The sequence below is a fragment of the Rhinopithecus bieti genome, unplaced genomic scaffold (genome assembly GCF_001698545.2).
Source record: "Rhinopithecus bieti isolate Rb0 unplaced genomic scaffold, ASM169854v2 scaffold_35859, whole genome shotgun sequence".
In the NCBI taxonomy this organism is placed as follows: domain Eukaryota; kingdom Metazoa; phylum Chordata; class Mammalia; order Primates; family Cercopithecidae; genus Rhinopithecus; species Rhinopithecus bieti.
In genome coordinates, this window is record NW_016814962.1 from 606,250 (window position 1) to 627,523 (window position 21,274).

A 21,274-nucleotide genomic window follows, 5' to 3' on the forward strand; every position below is an offset into this window, starting at 1 on the left:
AAAAAAAAAAAAAAAAAAAAGCCTGGCATGGTGTAATTGGACTGTAGTCCCAGGAGATGGAGGCTGCAGTGACCTGAAATCACACCGCTGCACTCTAGTCTGGGCAACAGAGTGAGACCCTATCTCAAAAAATTAAAAAGTTATGTGAGACTGGGCGCTGTGGCACACCTGTAATCCCAGCACTTTGTGGGGCTAAGGCAGGCAGATTGCTTGAGGTCAGGGGTTCCAGACCAGCCTGGCCAACATGGCAAAATCCTGTCTCTACTAAAAATACAAAAATTAGCTGGACGTGGTGGCTCATGCTTGTAATCTCAGCTACTCGGGAGGCTGAGGCAGGAGAATCCCTTGAACCCAGGAGGCGGAGGTTGCAGTGAGCCAAGATCACACCACTGCACTCCAGCCTGGGTGACAGAGTGAGACCCCATCTCAAAAAAAAAAAGTTATGAATGGTAGTCCATGAGGCACTTGTACCGTGGTTAGAATCACAGCACAATTCTTGAGGTCACAAATATGTTATAAAAACTCATTCCAAAAACATACCTTCTTCTGCGGTGGCATTTTGCAGCAGTCTTGACTCGGAGACATTCGTCCGCCAGGCCAGGTGGGGGCGCCTGTGGCTGCTCCAGGAGGGTAATGGGAGGGCTGGTCCCACACGGGGGTCCACGCTGCATCCGCTGCTCAGGCTGTGGCTGCACAGCTCACCCGAGAGGGACTGGGATAGCTGGGCGTGGGCTCCCAGGAGCTGACTGAGGTCCTGCCCAGTGTGGCGGGGCCTTTTCCTCACTGGGACCCTGGTGTTCTCGGGTGGTACACTGGGGTCTGGAAGGGAGGGAGGATGGAGACACAGGTTGAAGTTGGGTGCGCATGCCCACCTTCTCGCCGGGGATAGACCCATGGGCGTCCAGAGCTGCAGGATTTGCTCCATTTGTGAAGTGCCCTCCTGGAGTCCTGAGGGGTAGTGTGGTGACGCCCGCAGTCCTGGGACGGCAGGGGCCGGCCTTGGAGCCCCTCCTGGGAGCTGTGCAGCCCGGGTTTGGCCGCGTTTCTCAGACGCCCCTGCCTTGCTGTTACAGACGGCCAATGGGAACGTGGAGGCCAAGGTGGTGTGCTTCTACCGGAGGCGGGACATCTCCAGCACCCTCATCGCCCTGGCCGACAAGCACGCAAGTGAGTCCGGCCTTCCCCGGGGTGCCCGCCTGGCGGGAGGGTCGGCCAGGGAGGGCTGGCGGGGTCCTTCTTCCCTAGGGTCCATCCTCGGGGTCCTAGCCTCGTGGGGCCACCCTCTGCCCAACTTGCTCTGGCCTTTTTCTCCCTTCCACGGTGGGTGGGGGTGTCCTGGCTCCGTTTCCTCGGGGCTGGGCGAATGAAGTCCTCACAGGCCCCTCCGGAGCGGTGTGTTCCTCACTGGCATCCTCTGTGAGCTTGTCATGGGATGTGCCTGGGTGTGGGCACCATTGGTTGGGGCTTTTTTTTCTTTTATGATGACTTCTGGAGACTTTTCAGGCTAGTGGGACCCTGCTGCCCGCACCTGCCAATGGCTCTCGCCTTTTAATTTTGTGAAGAGGCCTTCTGTTGGCACTCCGAGTAGTGTTTTTAGGAAAGCAGTCCTCGCTTTCTTCTTTACAATTCAAACCCTGGCACTCTGAGCAGTGTTCTCAGGAAAGCAGTCCTCGCCTTCTTCTTTACAATTCAAACCCAAATTCAGTAAACTGGCTGGAAGGGGCTGCTGTGGCCAGCACCGTGTTTGGGGGGAAGCCACTGGCTGCATGGGGATGCCCTCAGCCTTGGGGGGCCCAGCTCCTCCCCTGGGAACGTACTCACAGGTGATGGAGTCTCCCGCACCGGGGGACGTCGACTTCAGAGCCAGGAGCCAGAGGCACCCCCACGCCCTCCACACGCTACTGACACAGGGCCTGCCGGGCTGGGCCCACCTGCACCAGACACTGTGGTGCCCCCACTGAGGCCTCTCATGTGTCGGTGGGGGCAGGCGCGAGGGCTGTTTTTGGCTTCCGCTCTGACACATCACCTGGGGTGGGATTTGAGCCCAGGCTGAGGCTGTGGTCGGTAGGGTGACATTTCCCAGTAGGTGAGGCATGTGACTGCCCGAGTACCTGTGTTGCTGGGGTGGGCCAAGGTCCCACCTGTAGCCTCCTATGACCCCTAATGGGGTGAGGTCCAGGGACTGTGGATTGGCAGTGGGTCAGGTGGGAGGACCCTGACATCTTCTGCCCCTGTCCCAGTGCTGTGGATGACCTCCCCCTGCCCTGGGAGGGGCTTAGGGACAGGACAGACCATCCTGCCACCGATGCCTTGTTCCTGAGCCTTTGCTGGGAGTCCGCCAGGGCAGGCTCTTGTGGAAGGAAGGGTCCCTTAACCCCACTGCCTTGCCCACCGGACAGCTTTCCTCGGCACCCAGTGGATGCGGACGTGAGCTTCCCTGGGGCAGTGCAGCTGGGCTGGGCCCCTGAGCCTGGGTCCACTCTGGACACTGGGCTGTGGGGCCTGTGGTGGCCCAAAGGGAGCTGCCAGTTGACCATGGGCTTTCTCTGGCTTCGTGAGGAACTGGAACCTTCTAGCTCTCTGCTCAGAGGAGGGGAGCATTCAAGGTGGGGCATGGTGACCCTTGACCTCTGACCTCAAAGCCTGTGTACTCCACTGGTGCGAGCTCCAGGCACCAAGGAAGAGAGCTGGGGATGTTGAAAGTCCACAGTCTGCACATTCTGGAGGGGCGTTTGGTGCGGCCCTTGGCCCTTCAGGTGCTGGACGCCAGCCAGCAGCACAGCTGGTGGTTCTTGGTGTCGGGGGTTGACCTGTGTCAACTCCGCAGGGAGCGGGAGAAGCAGTGGTGGGGAGCGGGCCGGCGCTGGAGAAGCAGTGGTGGGGAGCGGGCCGGCACTGGAGAAGCAGTGGTGGGGAGGGGGCTGGTGATGGAGAAGCAGTGGTGGGGAGCGGGCCGGCGCTGGAGAAGCAGTGGTGGGGAGCGGGCCGGCACTGGAGAAGCAGTGGTGGGGAGGGGGCTGGTGATGGAGAAGCAGTGGTGGGGAGCGGGCCGGCGCTGGAGAAGCAGTGGTGGGGAGCGGGCCGGCACTGGAGAAGCAGTGGTGGGGAGGGGGCTGGTGATGGAGAAGCAGTGGTGGGGAGCGGGCCGGCGCTGGAGAAGCAGTGGTGGGGAGCGGGCCGGCACTGGAGAAGCAGTGGTGGGGAGGGGGCTGGTGATGGAGAAGCAGTGGTGGGGAGCGGGCCGGCGCTGGAGAAGCAGTGGTGGGGAGCGGGCCGGCGCTGGAGAAGCAGTGGTGGGGAGGGGGCTGGTGATGGAGAAGCAGTGGTGGGGAGCGGGCCGGCGCTGGAGAAGCAGTGGTGGGGAGCGGGCCGGCGCTGGAGAAGCAGTGGTGGGGAGGGGGCTGGTGATGGAGAAGCAGTGGTGGGGAGCGGGCTGGTGATGGAGAAGCAGTGGTGGGGAGGGAGCTGGTGATGGAGAAGCAGTGGTGGGGAGGGGGCTGGCGCTGGAGAAGCAGTGCCCAAGCTAAGTGGCCGCAGTGTGGCCCTGCCAGTCTGTGTGGCCTGGGGAGTCAGGCGCCACTGTTGAGTTGTGCATGTTTGTGGCTGGCCCAGGGCGTGTACTGTCTCTGTCCTCTGGCACCTGGGAGCACAGTGTCGCTGCTCCAGAGAGTCTGTATCAGTGGTTTTTTAGGGTACTGTGGCCCCCTTTCCTGAGGTTCTGCTCTCAGACACCCCAGAAGATGGCCTTTTGCTAGGAGGGCCCCAGAAGGGGACTCCAGACATAATGTGATTAGAGGTATCAGAGGGCAGGTTTTCTAGAAGGGCCTCGTCGGGGCTGGTGGGACTGGGCAGAGAGCAGCAGTGTCCCGGCTCAAGCATTAGCCCCCCCCAGGTGCCCAGCACAGCCCCTTTGGACGGTGCTCCCTGGAAAGCTGCATGGCGGCCCCTCTGCAGGGCGTTCCTGTGAACTGACAGCCCAGCTGCAGGGAGCAGGCATCGTGGGTGACGGGTCTGCCGCTGGTCCAGGGGCTCGGAGCGCAGCCCCACTCTTGCCTGGTGACTGGGCCTTGCGGTGACTCTGCAGGGCCCACCTCCCCCGGGGTTGTGTACATCTGTGCGTTTCTCCTGCTCACTCTGTGAGCTCATTGCAGCCAGGGTGAGGCCCCCAGCTGATCCCAGGGACAGGTGTGAGGACACTCTGGGAGGCCTCTGGCTCTTCCACGTCACTGCCTCCACCCAGTCCCTGCTGGGGCGTCCAGCCCACAGTGCAGGCCTCAGGGTGGAGGGTAGACATCCGCCAGGCTGCACTGCGGCCCCTGCGGCGGAGAAGACCTCACCCCGGCAGGCTGTGAGCATGAAGCCTTTTACAGACAGAACGACAGGGAGAGGGGAGCGTCCCTCCTCAGAGCGCCGCAGAGCAGGTGTGGGGGCCCTGGAGACCACAGCCTAGAGTGGGTGTGAAGGCATAGCCTGGGCCTAGTCCTGAGCCTGGGGCTGCCATTCCCTGGGCCTCATGCTTAGGGGTGTATCCAGGGTCCGAGGGAGGGTTCGGAGTGTGGGCGGTGCAGGGTGCACTGGCCAGCCCCGCCTCCTGCCTGGGTGTTTCTGCCTGTTGAGGGCCTCCTGAGGAGCCGCAGGCCTACTTCGCCCACATCTCCGACAGGCTGCATCCCGCAGCCCTGTTCTGCTGATGGGGGCACTGGTGAGATGGGAGTCTCAGAGTCGCTGTGGGCTTCTCTCCAGGCTGGGTCGGTGCTCTGACGGGGCCTGGCATAGGGCGGGTGTGAACGAAAGCCAGCCTCTGGTCTGGGATGGTGTGTGGGCCTCTGGGCCCTGGGGATATCTGAGTTGAGGGTGCAGTTTGCTTGTAGGGCCCCAGGAGTGGGAGCTAGTGAGGTGTGTTGGCCTGGGGTGCTGGGACTGGGACTATCCTGGTCGGCCCTGCCCTATTCTATGGACCGGGGGGAGGTGAGGCTCAGCAGGCGGACACCCCAGGCTTCTGAGGCCCAGATAGGGCCTGCCCAGAACAGGCCCAGCATGGCTGCTCCCAGCCTCAATCTGGGAGTGCGCCTGGGAGCGCCCAGAGGAGCCAGGACTTCCTGCAGGCACCACAAGGGGGCCGCAGAGAGCGAGCAGCCCGGCTGGCTGTGGTCCGGTCTGGGGACCTCGGGCTCAGAGAGCCGGCAGGATGCTGAGCGGGATGAGTGGCCCACTGGCGGCCGGTGCTGGGTGTTCGAGGGGACGGTGGGGAGCACCACTGCACACCCCCGTTTTGGGTGTTATAAGAATCCTACTTGGGTTCCTAGCACAGGGCAGGAATGCCCATGCTGCTGGCCCACGGCCGGCCCTGGCCTCATCTGGACAGCCTGTTCTGGGAAGCCGCAATGGAGTGAGAGCAGGGGTGGTCGCTGGACAGGGGCCCTCCACAGCCAGGCTTGTCTGGGCTCTTCCCAAAGAGGCTTGGCACCGGGTGGGTGGCGGCTGAAGTGGGGGGACGTTGAGGCCTAGATGATCTTCAACCGGGTGGTCTTCACACCCCACCGGGAGGCCTGTGGCCCCCGTTCTGCCCTGCCCCCTGGTGGCACAGCCCTCGGTCCGGGCCCTGGGCAGGGAGCAGGCCGCTGCTCTGCGCTGACCGTGCTGCCGGGTGCTGTCTGTCTGTTATATAGCCCTGTCAGTCTGCTATAAGGCCGGACCGGGGGCGGACAACGGCGAGGAAGGTAAGAGCCGGCCTCCGCAAGGAGGGCGTCCTCCTGTCTGTGTCCCTGGGCTGGGGGCGGCAGCGCCGCTGAGGGACAGAGTTTGGGCGGGCCGCCTGCATGCCTGCGCCCGGCCGGCCCGGCTGAGGAGGGGCCCTCCCTTGGGTCCGGCCCACAGCCCAGCCTTGGTGCAGCCCCGGCCTGAGGGTGACCTGCTGGTGTGGGAGGTCTGTGGTGGGCTGTGTGGGGCTGTCTGGTCACGAGATGGGGATGGACAGAGGGCAGCTGCCCCTCGCCCTCCTTGCCTGGGCACGTGGCAGCCGCCGGCTCCCCTGCTCCTCTTGGTCTTTTGTCTGCTGCTTCTGGGGCTGGCCCAGACCTTGTTCTCCCTCCTCCTTCCATCTTCATGCCCTGGGGAATCTGGGCCTTCAGGGTGCCTGGACTTAAAGGGCACATGGGCACCAGAGTGTCTGCAGGGGTACCTGCCAAGGAATTGCTGGGCTGCCATGGGGTGGGACAGCGGGACAGTGTCCGGCAGCGGGAGGACGTGCACCTGCCAGGACGGGAGGACGCGCACCTGCCAGGACGGGGCCTCCTGCGTGCCGGCTCCGGGTGGGGCCGGTGGGGTGGGCTTTGGTTTGGCAGCGTGCATCTGCTGTGGTGCTGACAGGGGCTCCTTGTCCTTCAGGGGAAATAGAAGAGGAAATGGAGAATCCAGAAATGGTGGACCTGCCCGAGAAACTAAAGCACCAGCTGCGGCATCGGGAGCTGTTCCTCTCCCGGCAGCTGGAGTCCCTGCCCGCCACGCACATCAGGTAGCCCCCAGCAGCTCCCGCCCTGGGCCCCTCGGGCTGTCCTCGCCCTTCCAGCCTGCCCGTCCTTCTTTTCCAGGGGCAAGTGCAGCGTCACCCTGCTCAACGAGACCGAATCGCTCAAGTCCTACCTGGAGCGGGAGGTGAGGCCCAGCCCGGCCTGGTCTGCTGCAGCCAGTCCCAGGCCAGTGTTTCCTCCACCCGTGACCTCTGCTGGCCTGGGCAGCGGGGACGATTTTCCCTCCTCCCTCTAGGCCCAGGCTGTTCTGGAGGGAAGCGGGGATTGCGTCCTGACAGCCACTTCCAGGTGTCCTAGTGTGCAGCTGCCCCTACTCTATGCGTCCAGAGTTGTGGGCCAGGAGCATGGTGGGGCTTTTTCCTCTTGCCACCGCCTCCCAGACAACCAGCGAGGGGAGGTCCCCCTGGGGAGGGTGTGGCTGAGGCATATGGGGGCAGGGGCCACCTGGGTCTTCGTAGGAGTCTCGGCTAGTCTCTCCTGGGCAATGGGCAGAGTCCTGGTAGGTCCACCTTGGGGTCTGTGTTACCTGCCACGTAGCATCCCCCAAGGTGTGACAACCAGAAAGTGTCTCTAGACAATGCCATACATACCGGAGAGCAGTGTCGCCTGACGGAGAGCAGCGGCACTGAGGCTGCTGTGAGATGCAGCTAACGGGAGGGTTGGCTTTCTGAGGCCACGTGGGGGCAAAAACGTCTGGAGCATGTTGGTTCCCTGGAGTGCCTGTCATAGTTGCAGGGTACACCTGCCCAAGGGGCAGGCCCATCTCCAGGCCTGGGACTTGGCCTCCCACAGGCTCTGCTCCCATCTGGCTGGAGACTTGTGGGCTGAACACCCCCAGCGTGTCCAGCCAGCCCAGATGCAGGTTGCTGGACGAGGCCCCTACCCTCCCTGTGCTGGGGGGGCTCATCTCTCTGCCGTGGCCATCGGCGCTCTGGGGTGGGCTCTGAAGGATCCAGGATGGCCACGGTGTGTCCCAAGCTCAGTCCTGTACTACCCCTGTGGCCCCAGTCCCCATTCCCACCACACAGCCTGGAAACAGGCATGAAGGACGGCAGTGGCTCAGCTCGGGCTGTGGTCGTGCCCCAGGCCTTAACTCAAGAGTCATGAGCAGGCAGAGAAGAGCAGGCAGGGCTCGGCCCGGGGTCGTAGCACTTGCCTGGAGCATGGGCTGGGCTCGAACCCTCTCAGGCTGCCAGACCAGCTTCCCAGAAGGCTGAGCCGCAACCTGCTGGGCGTGAGCAGAGGCTGTGGGGGTCGCCGTAAATGCTTCCACTCGGGAAGGAGGAGTGCCCTTATTGACAGAGCCACACAGAGAGGGTGAGGCTGCAGAAATGTCTCTATGGACGCAGAAAATGTGTGTTAGCAAGAAAGGCCCATGAGGAAGCAGCAGGTGCAGTGACAAGCCTGTATGCACCGCATCAGCCCTAGAAACGGCCAGGTCGACGCTCACGAGGGGACAAAGCAGGCTGCACAGGCACCCTGAAACCCTCCTACTGCATGATGCAGCCTTTCCCCCCTTTTACTTTCTTTTTTATTGCGACAGAGTTTCGCTCTTGTTGCCCAGGCTGGAGTGCAATGGTGCGATCTCGGCTTACTGCAACCTCCGCCTCCTGGGTTCAAGCGATTCTCCTGCCTCAGCCTCACGAGTAGCTGGGATGACAGGCGTGTGTCACTACGTCTGGCTAATTTTTAGTAGAAATGGGGTTTCACCATGTTAACCAGGCTGGTCTCGAACTGACCTCAGGTGATCATCCCGCCTCAGGTGTAATCCCTCCCACAGTGTTGGGATTACAGGCGTGAGCCTCTGCGCCCGGCCACTTCCCTCTTTTTTCTTACCTGGGGTTTCTGAACAGCCCCAATGTGGGAATTTAACGTAACAGGCTCAGGGTGAGTACACTTAGCACCCGGCAGAAGCTTGCGCCACTGACCCCTGGGGGATAGTGCCCCTGCCTCGCCTCAAATAACCCTCACTGATGAAGTCCTGACGAACACGGACTCACATCACAGATAAGCAGGAGTGCAGAAACATCACACAGCAGTCACAGACACACCCAGGCCCTGGCCGGTGGAGCAGTCCGGCACCAAATAGAAACCATGTGTGTTTATTAATTTAAAGAAATAGGCCGGGTGCAGTTTCTCATGCCTGTAATCCCAGCACTTTGGGAGCCCAAGGCCGGGGGAATCACTTGAGCTCAGGAGTTCCAGAGCAGCCTGGGCATCATAGTGAGACCTCAACTCTACAAAAGTAAAAATAAATTAGCCAGGCGTGGTGGTGCGCACTTACTGTTGTCCCAGCTACTCAGAGAAGCTGAGGTGGGAGGATTGCTTGAGTCTTTCAAGAGGTGGCGGCTGCAGTGAGTCAAGATTGCACCACTGTACTCCAGCTTGGGTGATAGAACAAGACCCTGTCTCCAAAAAAAAAAAAAAAAAAAAAAAAGATCCAGGCAGAGTAGGAGCTGAGGCTGAGCCTGGCAGCTGGCCTCTGGATAGTCGTGTCAGTTCAGGAGGATGAAGGCCCTGCTGCAGCGTGGCTCATGGTCACACATGGAACAGATGTCATGCTGGACTTTAAAGGTAGCTCTTGAAAGAAAAAACGCAGAGCAGCTTTCAGAATAGGTGAGAGGGAGCCGGGCACGGTGGTTCACACCTGTAATCCCAGCACTTTGGGAGGCCGAGGCAGGTGGATCACCTGAGCTCAGGAGTTTGAGACCAGCCTGACTAACATGGTGAAACCGTGTTTCTACTGAAAATACAAAATATTAACCGAGTGTGGTGGCAGGTGCCTGTAATCCCAGCTACTTGGAAGGCTGAGGCAGGAGAATTGCTTGAACCCAGGAAGCGGAGGTTGCAGTAAGCCGAGATCACGCCATTGTACTCTAACCTGGGCAACAAGAGCGAAACTCTGCCTCAAAAAAAAGAAAAGGCAAATAAGTCATGGTGTTTGGGCTGCAGTTGTATCCACCCTGCCTTGGTAAGGGCTTGTGGAGCCTGGCCCCGCCCCTGCTGACCCTCAGCATGTCTCCTCCGTGCAGGGTCATGGGGCAGGTGCATCCCCCGGTGACCCTCAAGGCCCCGCTGTAGGCTCCTCCCAGGCATGGCCGGGAGCTGTGGGGGCTCCTGTGCCCTCCCTCCGGCACCTGTGTCACCCTGCAGGTGCTCTGGGCAAGACTGTCCCGGCAGCCTGGCTGTGCCAACGCCTCTCTGTCCCTCCCGGCAGCCCGGCCGCGCTGACGCCTCTGTCTCCTGTGGTGTTTTCCAGGATTTCTTCTTCTATTCTCTAGTCTACGACCCACAGCAGAAGACCCTGCTGGCAGATAAAGGAGAGATTCGAGTAGGAAACCGGTACCAGGCAGACATCACCGACTTGTTAAAAGAAGGTAGGGTGGGCCGCCCTGGGCACGGCGCACTGCGTCCTGTCCTGCCCTGCCGGGTGACACACTGGGCAAGAGGAGGCTGGGACATGGCCGCCGTGTCAGTGACTCCTGTGTGACTGGGGGCAGCAGGCGCAGGCCTGGGCTCTGTCCACACGGGTAGTGCGTGTGGGCTGGTGTCCCGGAGCCTTCCCCGACCCACTCCTGGTGTTGTTGGGGGTCTGGGGAAGCCCCAGACCCTCAGGCAGGACGTGGTGATCAGTTGTCCCTGCACAGTGAGACCTGGTTTCCTTGTGGCAGTTGTTTTTCTTTTTCTTTTTTTTCAGATGGAGTCTCGCTCTGTTGCCCAGGCTGGAGTGCAGTGGGGTGATCTCAGCTCACTGCAACCTCCGTCTCCTAGGTTCAAGCGATTCTCCTGCCTCAGCCTCCTGAGTAGCTGGGATTACAGGCGCCTGCCATCACACCCGGCTAATTTTTTTATTTTTAGTAGAGACAGGGTTTCACTGTGTTGGCCAGGATGGTCTTGAACTCTTGACCTTATGCCTCCCGAGGTGCTGGGATTAGAGGCGTGAGCCACCGAGTCTGACCTTGGCAGTTGTTTTCACTACTTTTTTTTTTTTTGGACAAGATCTAGCTCTGTTGCCCAGGCTGGAGTGCAGTGCTGCGATCATAGCTCACTGCAGCCTCAACCTCCCAGACTCCGATGATCCTCCCACCTCAGCCTCCCGAGCAGCTGGAACTACAGGCACGCACCACCACACCCCGCTAATTTTTTTGTATTTTTAGTAGAGACAGGGTTTCACCATATTGCCCAGGTTGGTCTCAAACTCGTGACCTCAAGTGATCTACCTGCCTTGGCCTCCCAAAGTGCTGGGATTACATGTGTGAGCCACTGCATCTGGCCTCATTACTTTTTTTTTTTTTTTTTGAGATGGAGTCTCGCTCTGTCGCCCAGGCTGGAGTGCAGTGGCGCGATCTCAGCTCACTGCAAGCTCCTCCTCCCGGGTTCCCGCCATTCTCCTGCCTCAGCCTCCCGAGTAGCTGGGACTACAGGCACCGCCACCTCGCCCGGCTAGTTTTTTGTATTTTTTTTTTTTTTTTTTTTTAGTAGAGACGGGGTTTCACCGTGTTAGCCAGGATGGTCTCGATCTCCTGACCTCGTGATCCGCCCGTCTCAGTCTCCCAAAGTGCTGGGATTACAGGCTTGAGCCACCGCGCCCCTCTCGTTACTTTTTTAAAGTTCTTTTTGTCTCCAGAAATGTTCTTCTGTGCGAATCTGCCTGCGTTTCTTGTGTTGCCTGTGGGTGCCCCACCCTTGAGGTCTGATGGGGCCACGGAGCTCTGACGCAGCACGCACTCCAGACGCAGGCGGCCTCCTCCCTCCGCCGGGTGCTTCAGCAGCCCTGGTGGGAAGTCCTGAGGCTCACTGTCCCCGTCTCAACCCTGTCCCTCATCTCCCCGCTGGGCAAGGCTGTGAGGCTGCCCTCAGGACGCAGGGCTCTGCCCTGAGGGTCAGCAGGGACTCTCATCCCTGCTTCTTGTGGTTGTGATCGAGGCGTTTGGTGATTTTCCTGTTTTGGTTTGCTTTGAGAGTGGGTCTTGCTGTGTTGCCCAGGCTGGACTTGAAGTCTTGGGCTCCAGCGATCTTTAAGCCTCAGCCTCCCGAGTAGCTGGGGCTGTTTCGTGTTCTTGGTTGTCCATAAGATGCTGGTGCATCTCACAGGTGGCTGGGGGTGCCACCTTCCCCAGGCACCTGCGGGCTCTAGCACTGGGCTAGCAATGTAGCGGGCCTGCTGCTTTCCAAGCTCTGGGAGGTGCTGGGCAGTTGGGGACAGACCCCCCCACTCTCCAGACACACAGGGCACGTTGAGGCCTGGGTCAGCGTGGGGAGGCCTCTGTGCTGAGGCCTGTGGGTCTGAGCGTGGAGAGGCCTCTGTGTTGATGCCTGGCCTGTGGGTCTGAGCGTAGAGAGGCCTCTGTGCTGGGGCCTGCGGGTCTGAGCGTGGAGAGGCCTCTGTGCTGGGGCCTGCGGGTCTGAGCGTGGAGAGGCCTCTGTGCTGGGGCCCGGCCTGCGGGTCTGAGCTTGGAGAGGCCTCTGTGCTGAGGCCCGGCCTGCGGGTCTGAGCGTGGGGAGGCCTCTGTGCTGGGGCCTGGCCTGCGGGTCTGAGCGTGGAGAGGCCTCTGTGCTGGGGCCTGGCCTGCGGGTCTGAGCGTGGGGAGGCCTCTGTGCTGGGGCCTGGCCTGCGGGTCTGAGCGTGGGGAGGCCTCTGTGCTGGGGCCTGGCCTGCGGGTCTGAGTGTGGGGAGGCCTCTGTGCTGGGGCCTGGCCTGTGGGTCTGAGTGTAGAGAGGCCTCTGTGCTGGGGCCTGGCCTGTGGGTCTCAGCATGGGGAGGCCGCTGTGTTGGGTCTGGGCCTGTGGCCTCCAGGGTGCCCTGCTGTCATACAGGGTCTCCCAGCCTGGGGCTGTCTTGCCTTTCTGGCCTGGCCAAAGGTGAAGAAGGTCTGGCAGCCACGCCTAGGTGGAAAGGCAGCATCCGTGGCTGGGAGACAGGTGAGAACACAGATCACATGAGGGCCAGAGAGTGAGGAGCCGTTTCAGGTCAGAGGCCCTCACGTGGCGCATCCGTGCCTTCAGCCTGGGGCTGGTGGGCCTGGCAGGAGAATGGGCCTTGAGGTGCCCCCATCCTCCCATGTACACAGGGCTGAGATCCGACCTGCAGAGTCCTGGCAGAGCTCTGCAGGGCCTGGGGCGATGGGACTAAGGGTCCACCAGCGTGAGCCAGCCACAGGAGCCGACCTCCCCCTCCCCACGCTGCCTTCCCCACTGCCCTGCCGTTCCTTGGCTTTTGGGCCGCTAGTGTAAGGGCCAGGGCTCCCACAAGCTCGTGTAGGGCTGGGACGTGGCTTCCAGAGCCTTCCCCACCTCCAGGAGGCCGTGTCCCTCTTGAGTGATGGAAAATTGCACACTAGTTGTGCACCTGCCTTTAGTGAGTTTGAAACGTCAAAGGGAGTGTGACCGTCATGACCAGCGGTGAGCATACACAGAGGTACCGTGGCTTGCGTGGTTCACACCAAGGCTCAGCTTCTTGGCAGTCAGGGAGCGGGGCCCCAGCTTCCCCAGGGTACCCCTGAGCCAGGGTGAGGAGTCCACACCAGGCCGAAGACCCCCCAGCCTGCCTCACTGGTTCACACAGCCCTAGGCCCTTCACCTCCAGGGCTGTGCAGCAGCCCCTCCCTCTCCAGCACTGCGCTTCCCTGGCTGACCCCGTCCTCTGAGACTGGCCAGGCACTGTTTCCTAGAGGCCGCAAGGCCTGACCCTCCCTGGACACACGGCCCAGGATGCCCGGCCCTCAGGGCAGTGTCTGGGAGCCCCTTGGCGAGGGTAGTGCTTTCTTGGGGACTTTCTAGTCTCAAGAGCTCTCTCCATGCTGGACCTGCAGCCAGGTGCCCCAGTGGAGGGAGGGAGGCCCCACACCCCGTGGTCCTTGGTCAGGAGCCTCGGTGCTGCCCGGGGCCAGAGGGGAGCCGCCTGCAGAGTCTGAGCCTGGCACCCTGCACTGAGCCGTGGAGGTGGCTGGAGAGGTGGACAGAGGACAACTGTGGAACTCTTTCTGCGCGTCCTCCCCTGGGAGTCAGGCTCGGCCGTGCTCAGACACACATTCTCCTGAGGGTGTCTCCCAACACCACGGTCTTGTTGTTTTGCAAGTAAAAGACTGTTTTGTCAGAAACCCTCCTGGCCCTGGCCGACTGCAGGCGTCAGGTGGCCTCTTCACCAGCCTTGAGTTCTCCATCGTCCCAGCTCCCAGAAGACAGGAAACAACTGGTGACCCCAGAGGCGCCCCCCCGCTGCTCCCCGGCTCTGGCTGTGCCAGGTTTAGAGCAGTTGCCCCAGAACCTGCCAGGGTGGAAGAGGGGCCAGGAGGGAGCCTGTGCCCCCGGAAGGTCCCTGGAGGTGGTCTGCCTGCTGCTGTGATGTGGCAGGGCTCTCTTTGCAACACCATGTGAATCCGAGTATCTCAAAATAAAAAGCTTGGGCCGGGCATAGTGGCTCGTGCCTACGATCCCAACACTTTGGGAGGCCAAGGTGAGTGAATCACCTGAAGTGAAGAGTTTGAAACCAGTCTGGGCAACATGGTGAAACCCTGTGTCTACTGAAAATACAAAATTTAGCTGGGCATGGTGTCGGTGCCTGTGGTCCCAGCTACTCAGGAGGCTGAGGCAGGAGAATCGCTTGAACCTGGGAGGTGGCAGTTGCAGTGAGCCAAGATCGCACCACTGCACTCCAGCCTGGGCGACAGAGACTCAATCTCAAATAATAATAATAATAATAAATAAATAAAGAGCTTGATTTAAATTTACAAACCAACCTTCCCATCTCTTGTGGCCACAATTCTTGAAGCCCTGCATTCTGGGCAGGCTGAGAGGCCCCTTGCGTGTACACCCCATCCCTGGGTTGAGAGGCCACTGTGTGCCAAGTGTGCATGCGTGTACCTGTGTGTGCAACAGCCTCTGTCCAGCCTTGCACCCTGGCCTCACCTGTGGGGCCTTGCAACCTTTCCCCTTCCCCATCCCAGCAGCTCCGTGCGCCTGGGGAGGAGAGGCGCGACCCGGCGCACTGGGGGACCCTGTCTCAGAAAGGCCACACTTCTCTCTGCAGGCGAGGAGGACGGCCGAGACCAGTCCAAGCTGGAGACCAAGGTGTGGGAGGCGCACAACCCACTCACAGACAAGCAGATCGACCAGTTCCTGGTAGTGGCCCGGTGAGTCCTGCTCCCGGGCAAGACCAGCAGGGGTGGTGCCTGGAGCTCCTGTTCTCACTGCCCTGTGGTGGGTGTTGGGGACGTGACAGTCTTGGATCCCATATCCCAACATGAAGCCCATGCGTTGCGGCCCTGACACCCCGTTAGCAGTTCCCAGAGAGACTCGGGAGCGCTGGGCCCAGGCTCTTCATTAAATAGAGGGCGGCCCTTTTCGGGGGCGGGCCTGTGTGCCCACTCATGTGTCCCTAATGGGACTTTCCCAGGATGGGCCAGAGGCGTTCTCCCACTCCTGGGCCGCTGGGAGCAAGTGGGCTGGGCCTAGTCAGGGAGCAGAGCAGCTGCAGCCCGGGCAGACCCCTGGGGCAGGGGAAGGCCGAGGCCCAGGAGAGGACCATGGACCTTCCTGCCAGCAGCCTAGGAGGTGGAGAAACCCCAAAAGAAGCCCCAAGGCGATTGTCGGTCTATCCGGACGCCTCAGTCAGACACACCTGGGTTCTGGGGTGGGTGCTGGGCCCCACTGCCCATCCTGGGGCCCAAGACACACAGAATCCTTGCCACCTGTGGGTTGCTACCTGTGATGCCCGTGCAGTTTGTCCCTGCTGCCCATGGTCCCCTGGTCCGTGGTATCTGGGGATCGGTGTGCCTGGGTGGAGCCCCTGCTCGACCGTGGCCCCTGGTCCGTGGCCCCTGGGGAGCGGTGTGCCTGGGTGGAGCCCCTGCTTGGCCATGGCCCCTGGTCCGTGGCCCCTGGTCCGTGGTGCCTGGGGAGCGGTGTGCCTGAGGGGAGCCCCTGCTCGACCGTGGCCCCAGGTCCGTGGCGCCTGGGGAGCGGTGTGCCTGGGTGGAGCCCCTGCTCGACTGTGGCCCCTGGTCCGTGGCCCCTGGGGAGCAGTGTGCCTGGGGGGAGCCCCTGCTCAGCTGACACTGGTCAGCGCATCTCCTTTCCCCAGCTCCGTGGGCACCTTCGCACGGGCCCTGGACTGCAGCAGCTCCGTCCGACAGCCCAGCCTGCACATGAGTGCCGCAGCTGCCTCCCGAGACATCACCCTGGTAAGTGGGCCTAGGGTGGGACAGCTGAGACCTGGAGTGACCCACAGCCCAGGGTGGCTGTGCCCTTCCTCCTACCTGGACCCAGCACCTGCTCCAGGTATTCAGGACCCCCGCAGAGGTGCTGTCCCCCCTGGACTGGCCTTTCCTGTCCATCCCAAGCTCGGCCAGACTGTCCTGAGGGTGCAGGGAGGGCTGTGCTGCCTGGTCCCACAGCAGGGGATCCTTGAGGCCCTGAGGGAGGGGTGCCGTGCCACAGGTGCAGGAAAAGCCATCTTGGCCCAGGTGACCTTGCTATCTCCTGCCTCAGTTCCATGCCATGGACACTCTCCACAAGAACATCTATGACATCTCCAAGGCCATCTCAGCGCTGGTGCCGCAGGGCGGGCCCGTGCTCTGCAGGGACGAGATGGAGGAGTGGTCTGCATCAGAGGCCAACCTTTTCGAGGAAGCCCTGGAAAAATATGGGAAGGATTTCACGGACATTCAGCAAGATTTTGTGAGTACCGTGGGTGGCGATGTGGGAGTGGCTGACCATGCCCATCTCCAGGTGGGCTGTGGGGGCGTGGGGTCCACGTCCCCCCCTGCCCTGAGGGAGCCTGTCCTGCACCCTGATTCCCTGCGTGGAGCTGCATGAGTTCTGTCTCAGCTGTGCTCGGCCACCACAGTCCTGTTACACTGGTTCAGCAGACAGGCGTGGGGGCACTGGTGGGGCCTGGGCATAGCCACGCTGCTACCACCACTGCATGATAAGGATAAGGGCTGGCCCAGGTGATGGAGGCCAGGGTGTCCTCACAGAGACTTGCCTTCCTTGCCGCCTTCTCCAGCCCCAGCCTTGGTTTTGCTTTGTTTTTGACTAAGCTGAACCTCTGTTTCCTCATGTCCTTGTTTTCTGTCTCATGTGAGTTTGGCCCAGCAACAGGCCGAGAGGGTCTTCATGGTATGGGGTCTCCCCTTCCCTGTACCTCCACCTCAGGACCCCCATCCTCCCACCGTCAGCCCTCCTAAAATACATTTAAACTGGTCTGTTAGAAGGGCATCCCCACGTGGAGGTGGTGGGACCCCTGACCGTCAGCCCTGGGGAGGTGGAGCCTGTAGCAGGGCAGGGAGGAGCCCCAAAGGGGCCAGGACACAGCGGGGTTGCTGCTGTCTGATGAAAAGCACCATCCACGCAGCAGCGCATAGGCCAGCGTAGCAGAGACTGGAGAGGCATCTGGAATTCGGAAGAAACAAACATGGGGTTGGGTAGGGTGCCTAGACCTGAAGAGGAGGAGGGACAGCAGCCAGGCGCGAGGCAGGAATGCAGCTTTGTGTGGGGGCCTCTGGCCAAGGGGAGAGCTTGGCCAGGCGGGAGGAGTCCTTGACTGGGGCAGCGGCCTCTCCAAGGCGGATACGGATTTCTCCAGGCTTAAAATCTAACCAAGATGAGCAGAACATGTTCAGACAAGAGGATGAGGGCTAGAAACAAAATTCACCAACTAGGCTCAGACGAGGGCAGAATTTGAGGGAGACCCTGCTGCACATGGTTCCAGCAGAGGAGACCGCAGTGCTGAGTCCACGTGAGCCTAGCGAGGCGGCGCTCGGGGCCGTGGCTGCGGGGCTGAGACCACGTGAGCCTAGCGAGGCGGCGCTCGGGGCTGTGGCTGCGGGGCTGAGTCCAGGCGTGGGGTCAGGAGGCTGCAGCTTCGGGCCGTGTTGAGGGAGCAGGCCCTGCTCTTCCTTCCTGCCAGATGCAGTGGACCAGACTGAGGAACTATCTGAACCCTTATTTAATAAGACAGGTTTCTTAAATCCATGCCACAGGCTGGGCATAGTGGCTCACGCCTGTAATCCCAGCACTTGGGGAGGTCGAGGCAGGAGGATCATGAGGTCAGGAGATCAAGACCATCCTGGCCAACATGGTAAAACCCTGTGTCTACTAAAAATACAAAAATTGGCTGGGTGTGGTGGCAAACGCCTGTAGTCTCAGCTACTTGGGAGACAGAGGCAGGAGAATCTCTTGAACCTGGGGGGGTGGAGGTTGCTATGAGCCGAGATTGCGCCACTGCACTCCAGCCTGGGCGACAGTGTGAGACTCTGTCTCAAAAACAAAAAAGGCTGAGATGGCCGGGCATGGTGACTCACGCCTGTAATCCCATTTGGGAGGCCGAGGTGGGCAGATCACTTGAGGTCAGGAGTTCAAGACCAGCCTGGCCAACGTGGTGAAGCCCCATCTCTACTAAAAATACAAAAATTATCCAGGCATGGTGGCACGCATCTGTAATCCCAGCTACTCAGGAGGCTGAGGCAAGAGAATCGCTTGAACCCAGGAGGCGGAGGTTGCAGTGAGCCAAGATTGCACTACTGTACTCCAGCCTGGGTGACAGAGCGAGACTCCATCTCAAAAAAAAAAAAAAAAAAAAAAAAGGCTGAGATGGAGGCTGGGTTGTCAGTGCCACCTCAGCAAGATCTCAACCTTGACCCTGTGTCAGCTCCTCTTCCCCTGGCGTCACTGTGTTTTTGGCACCTGGCAGGGGGGACCCACTTCATCAGCTGCGCTCTGCACCTGCCTGCCAGCAGGGGCCTGGCCTCAGCGCACCAAGCACACGTTGCCCTCCCACCTCCTGCCCCCTCTGTGGCTTTCTGGCCGCAGCCCTGCCCCTACCCTCATGATGTGCCTGCCTCCTGCCCCTTCCTGCTTGTGTGACACGCCTCTCCCACCCAGCTCCCGTGGAAGTCTCTGACCAGTATCATTGAGTACTACTACATGTGGAAGACCACCGACAGATACGTGCAGCAGGTAAGCCCGCCTGCCATGCAGCACCCAGGGCGCGCCACCTCCGCGTCCTGTGCCCCATCCTCTCCCAGCAGGTGGGCCTGTACTGCTGTAGCCGGAGGGGAAGGAAAATTCCTGAGTCCTTGGCCCGGCTCTCCTCTCCACTGGGGCTCTCCTCTCCACTGGGGCTCTCCTCTCCACTGGGCTCTCCTCTCCGTGGCGCGCTCCTCCCCATTGGCACGCTCCTCCCCATTGGCGCGCTCCTCTCCGTGGCCTCCAGCCTGTCTGCACCACAGCCCCAACCTGGGCCTAGCCCGCTGACCTCTGACCTTCTCTTTTATTTTAAGAAACGCTTGAAAGCAGCTGAAGCTGAGAGCAAGTTAAAGCAAGTTTATATTCCCAACTAGTAAGTGTGCCCTTACAGCCGTCATTCTCGTGGCCCTGGGGGCCAGGGAGGGTGGGCACAGGGTGCCGGGGCCAGGCGGGTCCCAAGGAAACTCAGGCTCAGAGGCTGGGAAAGTGAGGGCAGCCCCCGTGAGGGCGGCGCAGGGCTGGGGGGATTCTGGCTGCAGATGCAATGGCCATGTCTCCGTCGTCCTGGCCTCCTGGTCAGTAAGGGGGCATTGGGATTCCAACCCACACCGCCAGGGATCAGTCCCTGAGCTGGGCTCCATGCTAGGGGGAGGACGGGCGCCTGGAAAACAGCTCAGACCTCAGCAGTGGCTCCCAGGCACTGCTGAGGCCGAGGGGTGCGAGGACGTGGTTCTGGACGAGGGGTGATCAGCCGTGGTGCGTGCTGGGCAGTTAGGCCCTTGAGGTTTGTGCTCCTGCAACTCCTCTCTTCTCTCCTTTACCTCTTTAAGTAACAAGCCAAATCCAAACCAAATCAGCATCAACAACGTCAAGGCTGGTGTGGTGAATGGCACGGGAGCACCGGGCCAGAGCCCTGGGGCTGGCCGGGCCTGCGAGAGCTGTTACAGTAAGTGCCCTGGATGGCTGGGGGCACACCGCACACCCGCCTGTGGGCCGTGGTGCCTGCGTTGGCCCTGAGGGCTCCAGCGTGGCCCAGCCTGGGAGGGGCCCACTGATGTTGGAGGGCTGCGTCCCAGGGATGTGGTTGGGAGAGCCTTGGGGAATGTGCGGGGGTGCCTGGCGGGTGGGGGCGGCCGGCGTGGGGGTGGTGGGGAATACTCTGACATCACTGGTTCTGCTTAAGAATCCGTCTATTTCCAACTTTGTTGTCCGTAGCCACACAGTCTTACCAGTGGTATTCTTGGGGTCCCCCTAACATGCAGTGTCGTCTCTGCGCATCTTGTTGGACATATTGGAAGAAATATGGTGGCTTGAAAATGCCAACCCGGTTAGATGGAGAGAGGCCAGGACCAAACCGCAGTAACATGGTAAGGGGGGGACATCTGCCCTGCCTGCCGTGAGCGTGTCAGCCCTGCGGGTCCTCGGCCCCCGGTCATGGCACTGTGTTGGGGCGGTTATGCCCCCTTCCGCAGAGTCCCCACGGCCTCCCAGCCCGGAGCAGCGGGAGCCCCAAGTTCGCCATGAAGACCAGGCAGGCCTTCTATCTGCACACGACGAAGCTGACACGGATCGCCCGGCGCCTGTGCCGTGAGATCCTGCGCCCGTGGCACGCCGCGCGGCACCCCTACCTGCCCATCAACAGCGCGGCCATCAAGGCCGAGTGTGAGTCATCCCAACGCCCCGCTCACTCTGTTGCTGCAGGCGGTGGGGAGGGAACAGCAACCTTGGGGCCCACCCTGTAGCCCCACTGGGAGTTCTCATCTCAGGGAGCCCCATTTCCTCCTCGGTGCTGACATGGCTGAGCCCAGTGAGGGCTTCCAGGTCAAGGCGCAGGCAGGGTCCCGTGCTCCCTGGGGATGCCCCACCCCTCACACCGTGTGGTACCCCGCAGGCACGGCGCGGCTGCCCGAAGCCTCCCAGAGCCCACTGGTGCTGAAGCAGGCGGTGCGCAAGCCGCTGGAAGCCGTGCTCCGGTATCTTGGTGAGCAGTCCAGGCGTGATGGGGGCTCCTAATGCTGCCTGCAGGCAGTTTGTGACCAAGCTGATGCACTGGGGCTCCCAGCCTTCTCTAGCTAGGAGCTCCTGACAGCCCCCCAGGGCCTGGAACTGTCCTTTTGGGGTACTCTGCACCGTGCCAGGCTCAGGCCGACCCACTAGGACCCAGGCTGCTTTCTGCTCCTGGGGTCTTGACGGGGCCCAGTGCGGAGTGGCTGCCGCCCTGCCTTCTGCAGGGCCAGCCTCCTCAAGGCACACCCAGGGGGCTTCCCTGCCAGCCTCACTGCCGTTCCCTGTGTTCTGATCGTCCCTGGGGCCTGAGGCTGTGGGGTTTGGGCAGTGCACACCCCTGCCTGTAATGCCACTAAGGCAGGGTGGCACCTGCTGCCTGCAGGGAGTATACTTCCTGAGCCATGCCCACTCCACAGGGGCAGCACTCAGGCCTCTGTAGGCCCTCGGCAGGGGGAGGTGCACACCTGGCAAGCAGCCTCAGGGAACCAAAGATAAGGTTCCCTTATCTTTGAGGGTCTGAGGATACCCGAGAACCTCAGCTGGCTACCCTGGCCCAGCCAGAAGCAGCCTGGGGGCTGGGCCAGACATTTGTGGTGGCGGTGGGGGGCCTCCCCCATTTGCTGGGCTCAAGTGGGCTTGTGTATCTGCCCTCCTGACACAGGGTGACTGTCCTGAGAAGGACATTCCCAAGCCATGAGCCAAGTGTGCTCTGAGATTCAAGTGGCTTTGGCATTGCTCCCTGTTTGGGGTCGTGGCCCCTGTCCTGTGGG

General features: G+C 61.3%; 1 protein-coding gene across 1 annotated transcript in view; it reads left to right on the forward strand.

The window, feature by feature from the left end:
* MTA1 (metastasis associated 1) overlaps window positions 1-21,274 on the forward strand; it is a 47,747-nt gene that overhangs the window by 22,212 nt on the left and 4,261 nt on the right. The window contains 14 exon segments of the mRNA XM_017852817.1: window positions 1,074-1,167; window positions 5,670-5,720; window positions 6,388-6,514; window positions 6,591-6,654; window positions 9,790-9,907; window positions 14,560-14,662; window positions 15,613-15,712; window positions 16,020-16,208; window positions 18,414-18,488; window positions 18,812-18,870; window positions 19,328-19,443; window positions 19,713-19,864; window positions 19,970-20,159; window positions 20,389-20,478. Coding sequence (XP_017708306.1) covers window positions 1,074-1,167; window positions 5,670-5,720; window positions 6,388-6,514; window positions 6,591-6,654; window positions 9,790-9,907; window positions 14,560-14,662; window positions 15,613-15,712; window positions 16,020-16,208; window positions 18,414-18,488; window positions 18,812-18,870; window positions 19,328-19,443; window positions 19,713-19,864; window positions 19,970-20,159; window positions 20,389-20,478 — 1,528 coding nt within the window.